At 47.0% G+C, this 12,644-nt stretch overlaps 1 protein-coding gene across 1 annotated transcript in view; it reads right to left on the bottom strand.

The window, feature by feature from the left end:
• oxr1a (oxidation resistance 1a) overlaps positions 1-12,644 on the bottom strand; it is a 71,938-nt gene that overhangs the window by 26,665 nt on the left and 32,629 nt on the right. The window contains exons 3-4 of the mRNA XM_068760518.1: positions 10,029-10,111; positions 887-994 (exon numbers count right to left, since the gene is read on the bottom strand). Coding sequence (XP_068616619.1) covers positions 887-994; positions 10,029-10,111 — 191 coding nt within the window. The remainder of the gene's footprint in view (positions 1-886; positions 995-10,028; positions 10,112-12,644) is intronic.

Raw genomic sequence — 12,644 nt, forward strand, 5'->3', positions numbered from 1 at the left:
CCCATATTTTTAGAAAGCTCTCCTCGCCCTTACTTATGAATGACGACTCAGCCTTGAAAGAATGCTCCTTTCACTCTCATCAATACGACACCATCCGTTACCAATTCATCAAACTACCTGTGGAATAGACCGCTCAGGTGTTTTGAGCATTAGTTATGTCAGATTACATAAAGCGGCATATACGTTTATGTGGTACAACCTTTATTGTCTTTGTTTCGTTTTTAATTGTCCTTGTTGTCTAAATTGTGACAGAATTGGCTCCTTTCCAGTTTTACAGAGATCCTAACACCTTCAGAATCGGGTTTGCAGCATTTTTAGCTTCAGCTGTAGAAGCAAAGAAGGAACGATGATTCAAATCATCACCGTTTGCCTAGTTTTGAATGTATTTGGCTTTTCCCCATTAAAAAGATTTAGAGGTTGGGTTCAATGCAGAACAGTGAAAATGGCAATGTGTTCAGCAGGCTAAAAACGGGTTGCTTGTTTTTTTTACCTTTTTAACAATGCACTACTTTGCAATTATCTACATCCTAATAGGACAAGTGACACTGCAATTAGCAGGCAATTAACTGGGGATGCAGATAGTTGGGATGTGAACAGTGAGTCAGCAAGATTGCTCTCAGAAAGTGGAAGTATAAACACAGACAGCATGTACATCTCCCCCTCAAAAAAGAAAGATATCACACAGACAAATTCCCAGAAGTAAAAACAGTTAGTATGAAGTCAAGACAAACCATTTAGAGTGAATTGTTAAAAGTGCAACTGTAAAAAATAAATAAAGGACATAACAAGCTCTGCTATGGTGGGATGGTGACATAAGGTAGGCGGTGCAACAGCGATGAAGGGAAGAGCTGAATATATCAGTGATGGCGTGCACGGCGGTTCACACCTGGCCAGGCACCACCGCCCTGGAGAACAACTTGTTCAGCTGAACCAGTTCGTTGGGTGTTGTGTTAAAGTTGAGCGCAATGCTGTTCAACGTGTCCCGCGATTCCACCTGGACCACAAAACAGGGGGGGGGGGGGGGGGGGCAGACACATAATCACACCAATGCTGGTTCTTTATGGGACATTCCAAAAAAATCTGCAGAGAAGAGACTTAAAGATGAGAGACATTAAGAGCTGAGCAACACTGTGTGCATTGTTTAAAACATTTAAGATGCAAATATACAAACAGCTGCTGACCAGGAATCGGTTCCCATGGGAAGTAATAATAGTGGCAGAAATATGCACAGCCATACATGTCGTGCAGCACCTTCCGTCTCCTGCGTATACAGATTAGACTGAAACTAAATTATTTTCGTTCCCAAATCCACCGAGATCGGCTCTAATCATCTGTTCAGTCGAGCAGCACAGCAGCGCCATCAAGCAGCTTTAGCACCTTAAAGAGAAGCGTTAGGGCAGCTCCAGCTGACATCACCGGTGTCTATGTGGCTTATTACCGACAGCAGCAACCAAGCATTGCAAGCAGCGCCAAGCAGCCATTCATAACACATCATTCTGTGAGGTTAAAGACCAGATAATAAAGGTATAAATTATCCTAAAGTATGAATCATGAGCATGCATGCCTGTCACGTAGCGCTCGGTGTTAGAAATAGATTCTAATCTCCCGACTTTCCGTCAGAAGACAGAGCTACACGCTGAAATGCTCGGGTTGGATGCTTGTTGGAGCCAAACACACAAGCCGTCTTCTTTCTCCTACGACTTGTCTGAGACACACAAGGTTCAGCCGAGCTCCTTTAGCAGGGCCTTGACTCTTGACCTTGCACGTAACAATCAAATGCAGTTTAAAACAAACTGGAATGTCAAAAACGTTGGTCACCCTGCACTAAACCACGACGAAGAGGACGCAGCACTCCGTGGATGATGCAGGCCGCAGTGGGGGCTACACCCCGTTACACCCTGCAGTTTGACACAGGTGCACTCGCCTGTCTCCCCCGGTTAAGATCCATACAAGAGATGTGCACCACATGTCTGAACCAGTTAAACATCTTACATGCCCAGTGGGAATTGGTGCCTTCCAAATAAAGATGGCAGCCATGCTTGAGAGCGCTTGTTTGCGTTCGGGTGTTGTTTAAAGGGGAGAAACCTCCAGAAAGCAGACAGGCTGGGTTGACTGGCCTCGGGATAATTAGGACAGGATATTAGCATTAATATTAGCACCACAGCCATGGAAGTCTGGCTGCGACAGCAGGTATATGCAAAGCATCCCACAAATTAAACAAAGAATGACAACATTCTCACGGACAGCCTGTTCTCGTTATCTTTGGACAGACAGACAGACACACAGACGTGGACGTAGATGAGAGAAGACAGCCACGACACGCTGACAGAGAATCGTTGTGTAAGGTGGTCACACGCGACACGACCACGTCCACCGCCATGTCAGCAACGGCGAGGCGGGCAGAAAGAGAAAAGCCCGAAACTCGGAGGCCGTTGGCAACTGGGGAATGCGTTCACAATAAATGTGTGTTAACACAGCAGCACGCATTAAGTCAAATGACTGCTGTGCCTCCAGGGTGGTGAGCCAGAGCGGAGCGAAGCAAGAGAAGCCTTCCCTCCTTCCTTATAACGGGAACGGACAGATAAAGGGAACCGGGATTGATTTGGTTCGAGTCTGAGCAGTGGGGAATTTCAAACAGACAAACTCCACTACATAAAGTGTGCAACAAGAAGAGAGTGACGCGGGCTGAACCTGTGGCTTCAGCAGGCAATAATCAAACACTAAACACACTGAAAGAAAGAGCATAGCTATATACTAAGTAAATAGTCCAGCAGCTACCTGACATTTATATCTAGAGGGGGGCGGAGCATAGAATTTAACTTTAACTACCGGTTATCAATCACCGTTGTGCAGCTCGAGCTTCAGCATCGAGGCGATTTGTTTGAGAAAATCAATGTAGTGCATCAGAAAGTAAAATAGTAGACAATTTAATGGTAATTGTTAACCATTTTATCATCATCACCATGTGCGTGTGTATGTGTGTGTGTGAGAGAGAGAGAGAGAAAGAGAGAGAGGCCCATGAAAAGATTGTAGTAATTGTCCAATAAAAATAGTATAGATAAATACAAAAGGGAAGTAATGGTGCGACTTTTCATGATGCGATGTTTCCTGAGACACTTTTCCACTGATGATCATAAAATCCACATCTAGAACCTGGTTTACAGTGAAACTGAACATGCTCTTCCTGTTCGTTATTTGGACTGGACTCCTTTGCACAGATTGTTGTGCCTTTATTGCAAAAGGAAAAAACAAAAAAACAGCAGCTATTAGCGTTTCACTGCTAACTTAAAGATGAATAACACCCAGAGTGTGAAGTCCAGGCCGGATCTCGTTACCGTGAACAGAAGTGATGAACAGGCATGTGACATGTGGACATGTGGTCTAAACCCACACCCTGGAGAAGAGATGTGACACAACGGGGACGTAGAGAAGGGTCCTCGCTCTGGTGCTTCAGCTGCATTCCGTGTACTCGGGCCTTGTGGCACCCCGAAGTAGGGAGGACCGGATGAATCTGGGCTTACCGTGCTCAAAAGCAGGCTTCACTGAGATGGATGCCGTGTCCTATAGAGGAACAAACTAATTGGATCCGAGGTCAGTCAGGGAAACAGTTTCCCTGACGTAGCAGTAAGTGCAACTCTGGCCAACAATGAGAATGAGACAGGGCAGCAATGCATAGTGCAGTATATGGATCTAGCGAGTGGGCGGTGCAGCGCTGCAGGAGGAAGAGGGTTCACTGTGAGCAGAACTGCAGCGCACACACAATGCATGGAAATTAAGTGGACGCTAATTTTAAACCCGTTCACAGACAGACGTTCATGAAGGGTTAAAGCGGCCGATTTGTAAAAATGATCAAGTTTGATTGAAACCTAATTCAATCACTTCGATAAACAAATCAGATTTAGAGGACGTCCTTTAATTAATAATTCAAAAAGCTCTTTGAGCATTTCAAAATTTACTGCTTGTTTATATCAAATTACATTTTAATTCAGTTACTGTGTCAGTCGAACGAAGGCACCGCAGCAACCACGGCTGTGAGGAGACGGTCGAAGCTGGTGGACATGGCAGGCGCACCAGGAACAGCAGGGCTCCTCCGGTTCTGTTCAGCAGTAAATACAGATAGCGTCACAAGACTGTGATCTTGTGACGCTATCTGGGACACTGAGTCAGATTCACTGAGTCAGATTCACTGTCAAACTAAAATTGGACAGAAATATATATTTACAGTCCGACTGATAAATGTGATCCAATGGGAAGAAAAGTCAAATTCAGCAAATCAAACTTCATTTAATTCCTTGCATGAACAGCACAGAGATCGCGAGCTGTAGATTTACAGACCCTGCTGGTTGCTGATGATCAAAGGCCTGCAGAGCAAGCCGGACTCTGTGTTGTATGTAAATGTCAAGGCCAAGATTCAAGTCCATGCTCGATGCTAGTTTACACATGGTTCAACTCCCAGCTGTACTCGGTTCAAGGTAATGCCGTCCCGACCGGAGATCGACCACGGTGCTGTTTCAGACTCCAATCATTAATCATTAAGCAGACCAGAGCACCCCCCCCCCCCACCCCTCACATCTGCCTGGCAGGAGGAGGTATGCATAGAAACACACTGGCCACGTATTTTTGGAACGATGCTGTGAGAAACATCCAGAATAATTGAAATGTGTAGTTCGGAATCAATACTGTGGACAGTCAAGAGAAATCGATGACTTTAAAGGGCAACAGGGCCTTCATATAGAAACATTAAGAGCCAATAACCAGCAGGACTCCTATAGGTTCAGAGCCTTTCATCGCGGGGGGTTTCTCTACAGAGCATCGATTGTCCCTGCTGTGCCATCGTCTCACCCATGAGCAATTTATATTTAGCTCGATAGCTCGTCTGTTGCTCAGCACAAAGCCAGCCTGCAGCACATCCATCCAGGTCGGATGGACAATCACAGCTGCTGAAACTTGGTCACATATATTTGGCTTATAAACATCTCTTTCAAGAGCTTGCTGCTGCAGACACTTTTCTTTTTGAGGTTGGCTGCCTGCTCTGGTATCAAATACCCTGCGCTCTGGAAGCTCCCGTATCAGGGCTCGGTTAATCGATATGGATTGCGATTGTGTGCAGACGGTCCTACTTAACGACGACTCGGAGTTACGGCGGGTTTTTGGAAATGTCAAAGTCTGTTTAGCGACAAGGCATCGCTGTTATGACCAGCAGAACGCACTGGCTGCAGAGTTGTGAGTGAGTACGTACAGATGTACGGTATAAATGGCGCATGCATACGCAAATATTCATCCATGTGTTGCTGGAGCCTATCCCAGCTTTTCTACGGGCGAGAGGCGGGGGACACCACGGAAGCGTCGCCAGCGCGGGGTCCCTTGTGTGTAAACATTTTTTGTCCGCACAAAGTCGGCCAAGCTGTCGGGCAACGGAGGTTTCTTTTTAACGGCGACATTTTTTTTAGCGACGGGGTCTTCGGAACGTAACGCCGTCGTTACGCGAGGACCGGCTGTATAATAGAGCAAACGATGGAGAGAAAACGCGGTGGACTCGTCTCAGATCCACACTTTGTGTAACGGACCGATTAGTGAGTGTCACGAATCGCTTCAAAGTTTACATTCTAACTAGCTGGCATGGCGACACTGCGATGCAGCCACCGACTGCACGGTAACAGGAGCTCTCTAACTATCAAGCGACAGAGAACAAGGATCACGCAAATGTGACCCGCTGATAACGACCTCCTATTGACAGATTGACGGAGGGGGAAGGGAACGAGAGCAACGACATATCGCATCCTCTAATGGCAGGTGCACCCGATCGCCTTTTCTTCAGATCAATAATACCCCGTTATTCATTTCTAACTAGGGACGACTAATGAAGCTGCTTCCTCTCAGGGCGGCTTAGAGAAGGGTAGGGGAAGGCGGTGGCGGCCATCTTGAGTGTGACTGACATGCTCAGATTCAAACCAGGGCAGTTAAACTGGACAGCCAAAGACTAATAGCTCCATTATCATCCCACTGGCGTCCGGGTAGGGACATTAAGTATGGACTATGAGACTAAATCTACGGGGGCGGCAGCAAAAGGTCGACCTGGAGAATAAGATGCAATCTCACAGCTGATTATTAATGATGGGTCTAGTCTAACCTTTGACTAGCGCTGGCTGAGCCGATGTTTTACACAGGACCCGCTTCTGTACTGAAATAACTCAGAAAGAGTCACAAAAGGTGAAAGACAAAAGATGAAAGATGAATCCTAATCCTAATCCACCCGGTGCCTCATTTCAGCCTCACTGAGAATTTGAAGGCCCCACAGCTCGACTCAACAAATGACAAACATAAAGTCACATTGTTCTGTTCTCTTAAAAAGCACAACAATCATGTTTCTTGTAAGAAACTCGCTCATTCTTCTCACCGATTTACCAACTTTTGGCACATTAGGACACGAGAATCAGCGAAGCAAAATGAGATTCACTGCAGCTTTAACATAGAAAGGGCTCTGCAGTGTGGAAGAGAGGACTCGCTGGAAGGGGCTCAAATGGTCCTAAAAACGACTTTTCTAGATAAATGAAATACACAGCGAAAGCTGTACAACTAGTCCGTAGAATGACGTTTACATTTGCTCATCTTGGTTTGGTATCTTTCAGCATCTCGAGGCGAGCTCTAATGTGAACCCATCTCTCCATCCACTGATCTCCATCTTCTCAACACATGCATTCCAGACCCTTCATCCTCTATAATGTAGCTATCATGACCCCCCCCCGTCAAATCCCATCATTTCTCCATCATCCATTCCTGTTCTCATACAAGGAGCAGAGAAAGAACTGAAACAGTGGGACCTCGTCCACAACCCAGTGGTGAATAATGCAATCAGAGTGATTGAGTGTGTGTGTGTGTGGGGGGGGGCTTGTTGCTAATGTGTGACTGTGTTCTCACACACACACACACACACATCTGGTGCTTGCTTATGACTAGTCTAATGTCCACAAGTCCTCTAATGTACATCGTGCTTCCTCTCAGCCCAGCAGAAAACCATTTAACCCGGATGAGCCGTGGCCGACATGATCAGCCTTCAATCTTCAAATGATGTGGACTCACCACATGTCTGGATCACAAAGCAACATCATACGGAGCAGAGGAGGCCTTTCTGCCCTTTATTGTGCTGGGCCTTAAACACTTCTGCTAAATCTGAAAGCGCTGCTGTTGCACCAAGTGTTGCACGCCGCCAAGCGCAGACAGCTCGCATTGAAGGCACGCCAGGATTGCTGGTCTTGTTTAACCATTCTTTAACCCTGCGTTGAACATATTTAGACTTTTTCATTGAGGATTCACGTGTTCAATGGCTCTGAACAAATAAAAGATCCCTGCAGAAAACCACATTGTAGAAATGATCAAGTCAAGGCTAACAGACTATTGTACCAAACTCACTCACCGATTGAGGAATCTAATCTGTAGAGTCATACAGACACACTGGCTAAAGATCCTGTGACACAAAGCGGGTGGTGTCATAGAATCCCAGCCTTGTATAAGACGCAGCAGAAAATGTAGCGGGACCGATCGTGTCAACGGCGAGGGTGGCAACGTCACGAATCAAGACAACCTCATCCTTTGTTCCGGGGGCCTACAAACTGGAATCCAGACAGGCCTTCCCACAATAACGGTTCTCCAGTGTCACTATACAAACCATAATAAGGAGCTTTGCAGTGCCAGTTCCACTAAGAGCTCTGCAGCAGACGGAAACAGAGTGGGTTGGGAGGTTCAGGGCAAAAATGTGACCGAACCAAAAGGAATAATTCCTGTTGATCACAGCAGGAGTATCATCCATGCAGTTTTGGCAACGGCCGCTATTAGTCACACAGACACTGAATTAGCTGCTGATAGCCGAGCACTCAGAATGTGCTCGGCTCAGAGTCGCTACAGCAAGTCACAAACATTCTGATTCCATCGATCAAGAAAGGATGTTTCAGTTTGTTGGAGGCGGTCCGTCTACTGGATGTCGGAGTTGTGTGGGTTCAAACACACTCCGCGAGATTGATCAACCTCGGAAGGGACATAACAGAAAACAACAGCGTCAAAAGAAATAAAAGCGTGGAAGAAATACAATGTAATTTTAGTTTGACAGTACCCAGTCAAAATTCACACACGACTCTCACATGCAATATGCTACACACTTGAGTACCGAGAGGCATGCGATTTGGAGCACAACGTATAATCTCCTAAACGTCCTAATCTCTACTATACCCACTGTACAATGACAATAAAGGCTTTCTATTCTCTTCTATAGCCTCAGCAGCCTATAATGTCGCTAAATGATTTGGTTTAGAAGCATCCAGCTCCTCTTTCCGGTCAACAGAGTTTACGCCACCTTCTTAATTTCTGTTTTCACCAGAAGACGATTTACACTTCACCTCACAGAGTGAAACGTCCTCCCAAGTGAGAGAAGTAAAGGCCAAATGCCTGAAAACGTAAAAGCAGTTTTTGACTCCCTCTGTTCTCTTTGGTCTTCCTGACAACCGTCAGTTCAATAATATCGCTTTTCAAACTGTATCAAAGTTAAAATAAACAGAATGTTTTGGGTTGAAGCCTGTATATAACCATTTGCTTTTCAGGGTCGCCAGTGGGTTCAGCCAAAATCCATGAATGGGGCATCTTTACACAGCGAGATAAAGATGACACGTGACCTACGTTCTCAGCTCTTTGAAGGTCTTCTCACCCTATCATTAAGACGAGAGAGCCTCTCCTGTGTGGTTCACCTCCGGGATGCACTCTGGGTCGACGTCTGCGTCTGCCCCCCCCCCCCCATCAATTTCTGTTGTTGCCACACACTTGAAAACATCTTTTTAATTGGATGCAGCTCAGTCAATAGCTGGAGCTGGCTGAACGGACTGCCGTTATCAGCGTCCAGGCAGACGCGATGCAGCCGCTCAGGTTCTACTGATATTGATAAGATGACACTCTTAGCTGAGCAATAGAATATAAACTTATCTGCTGCCGGAGCGGCAGATGAGTTTAAGATAAGCCGCTACGTAGTCGGGGAGGGGATGCATTTTCTGCCTTCCTTGCTGACTGGTTGGGAGGCCTGGCTTTGGCTCCGGTGAACACCTCGAGGCTTGCCAATCAGCCAATCTTGGAAGACTGACAGGTTTGGGAGGCGCTGGAGGTGGAGGTGGCGTTGATGTTGCAGCTGCCCCCCCCCTTTCCATGAATAAACCCCCAAGTGTAGAACAATTTCCAAAAACAGAGAAGAGTTTGGGAGAAGAGATTCTCCCTCCTCCTTTCTCTCACTCCCAGTAAACCGCCAGCGCGCTGCCACAGCGATCCCACTCCCCACTGTTGCCACGGCGAGAGTCTGACTGCAGCTGGATTTGAGGGTCATTTGAAGAGCACAACCCGCCACAGCAGACACCAGCTCCATTTTCAGCTCACACCAGGGAACCAGAGCCCTTCCCTTTCCCTCTCCCTCACTCTATCCCCCCCGCCCCCTCCCACCAAACAGCTAAATCAATAGAAATGACAACGCAGTCGGAAGGTCATTCACAAGCACAGAAAGCCCTGTGGTGGAATGCTCTCTCTTACGGCGCGTAGAGAACCAATGGCCAAACAAATGCATATCTTGGCGCCGCTGAAACACACAGAGCAGCAACAATTCTTTTCTTTCGCGACATCAACATGCAAAATAGAGCTCAGCATTGGGCTGATGGACAGGGGTGCGTTTAACAGAGGATGCATTGTCATGTCAATCTAGCATGCATTCTTTCCCTGCCAAGCATCGGTCTATAAAACCGAGCCCTTCTGTAAACAGCTTGGGTATGAGGTGCACGTGCTACACGGGCGAAAATCAACAAAATACCCCCCTCCCCTCCTCACGAACGAGCAGCGAGGCATGGGCTGACACGGCGCCTTCACAACACACCGACAATTCCTTCAGCCGGAATAGTGCTGCGGCCGGCCAGAACTACAGAACCCAGAAGCGGCGGCGGCAGCAGCCACGGAGCAGAGAAGCAGCAGAAACACAGAGAGGGCAGCGTTGCTTGTGCGTTACTCACAGAATATTCAACGGTACCCTTGGGTCTCTGGAACGACATGCGCCTCCCATCCTTCTTCTCTGGAGTCTTCTTCTGGCCGGTATCTGAAAGCAAGCGAGGCAAGGCGCGCGTTACATTCATGTTCCTCTCTCCCCAGCTTGTCACAAGCTGCCGTTTCCCAGCCCCGTGGGTAGACAGCTCATCCGTCAGCGGCGAGCGAGCCAGCCAGCCAGCCAGCGATGTGAGCTGTGAGCGCTGGACTACTTTCTCTCTCTCTCCTGCCCTCGCTCTACTTCTACTCTGCTGCTGTCGCTCTCCCTCTATCCTCTCTCTCTCTCTCTCACCCTTCTTCCTCCTCGCTCACCAAGCAGTGCAATGACAACCGTTGAAACAACCTTGACCTCCTCCCTGCTGCTCTTCGTGGCAAACAGAGGCCAGGGTGAACTTCATTAGAACGCTAGCGGTGATGATGATGATGCTACACTGAAAGGTGAAGAGTAAGATGTATTCGGTTGGAAAGGTGGGGTGCTAGAGCTGGGAATGGAGGAGGAGGAATGTGGGGGGGAGGAATCCGGAGAGTGAAAGGAGAAGGAAGGGTTCAGTGCCACGTGCCGATTGTTAAATGGGGTGATTAAAAGACAGGCTGGGGTGTTCAGTGGGGGTAGCTTCAGATGTATTTATTTTTTATGAAATTTCACACCTATTTGGAAAGGCTGTGGAAGGGTTAAAAAGGGTGGATCCAGGCGGGACTAGTCGGGGGAACCGAAGAAAGAAGAGGAAGCTAAAAGCTTATGGGGTCACAGCACCTCTTTTACTCGTCTAGACTAGAGGGTAAATGCAAGGACAGGTGTGTTAGTGGACAAGTAAAAAGACAGATGACGACTGAAGAAAAGCAAATCAAGAAGCTGGGGACTGGGCGTGGCTGGAGGAATGCAAAGAGAGGGGAGGTAGATGGAATACTGAATTAATGAATCAAGTCGATGAAAGACGTGAAGGAGATGGAACAAATTTAGGGGTACTCTTGGGATGGGAAAACAACCAGAGGGGATTTCTATCTCATGTTTGACCTTGAGGTAACAGCATTTCAAGGGTTTGTTTGACCGGAGGATGTGAAAGACATTTTGGACCCTCAGACGATTCTTTTAAATATTGCTCTTTGGAGGTGTTCAAATCATGACGGATGAGAACATCACTTTCTGTCTTCAGGCCACTCGGATAGCTCAAAGTGCTATTCCTATAGGCATGCAGCTCTTTGTGGGGCACAAATCTCATTTAGGCGTGTCAGTAAACGCGACACTATAGAAGCCATTCAGCGTTAGGACTACAAGTCCCATGGTCTGAAAGAGTTACGCTCGTACTTTTTAATTATTGGTTTGTTCTAAAGAAACTTGACTGGTGAGAGGACTAGTCTGTCCCAATGTAACCTGGGTGGCTGCAAAATGTTTGATCTCGAAAGCAGTTTTTGAGTCACACAATATCTTTACTTGCAGTCTCTGTAATCCTTTGTGATTCTCATGCAAACAATCTTCATGTTTATCCACCAAATTCTGAGCGTATTACTTTTGAATTGTGCATACAGACGTCGAGATTATTTGCCCTGCAATCAGTACCGAGGCAATCGCTCAGAATTGCAGTCGTGTTTGATTTTTGAACAGCCAGGGTATGTAAATAACCCCTCGCACCAAGAAAACCTTGGATGAGGAATTGTTTTGAGAAATAACGCAATGGCTGCACAAACTGTAGCCTGCGTGTGCCAAATCAATTATTCAAAATCCAAACAAAAACCTTCGCTGATTACTGTCAGAGAACACCAACACAGGCTGTGAACCACGGATGATTGCCTTTTACTCATTTACTGTTCAACAAGACAACACGCGTCAGAGAAAGTCCACGCTTCCCGGTTATGAAATATAACGCGTCTGTTTAATTGCAGGCCATAGAAGTGCAGCAGACTGCATGTAACCTGATGCCATCGGCAAACAAGCGAGGTGGCGTTCTGCTCTGTTATCTGCAGGATTGCAGAGACTTGTGCAGTGTTGTGCCTTTCCTGATGGACTGTTGTGTTCGTACACATCGGTAAACACAAAACTCGTGCTGGCCGAGCACAATCAGGGTCAGCGAAAGATCAGACTCCCAGACGATGACATGGAATGAGAGGAGTCGGAGCGACACGGAGCAAAATAGAATTACAGATATGCATCTGCAGCTGCAGGGGCGGTTGCGTGCATGTTGAGGCAATGATTGGTCTAAAATTAAACCACACTATGGATGGTGGCACAAGATATGGACACTTTATTCACACACCAGACACTGCAGGGCTCAAGACCGGGGCATCTTCAGGAACAAAAGCTCTGGGTTCATCACGCTCCACAGGCCACCAAGGAGCATATGCTGCCTCTACATGAGCCCCGCCTCTATAGAGGGAAACCATGACGTAACGCCGCAGATAGCAGCCTGGTGTCATGCATTCCATCTGCATCCTGAGATGTATTGGAATTTTGACTGAATAGAGAGCATCTTCCCATCATTATATACACGACAGCACCGGGGAACCTCGGTACTCGAACGGCTCGGTAGTCAAACCACTCGGTGTTCGACCAAAATAAGGGTTTAAATTGCCTCAGAAGAAGAACAGAT

Source organism: Brachionichthys hirsutus, chromosome 3 (genome assembly GCF_040956055.1).
Source record: "Brachionichthys hirsutus isolate HB-005 chromosome 3, CSIRO-AGI_Bhir_v1, whole genome shotgun sequence".
In the NCBI taxonomy this organism is placed as follows: Eukaryota; Metazoa; Chordata; class Actinopteri; order Lophiiformes; family Brachionichthyidae; genus Brachionichthys; species Brachionichthys hirsutus.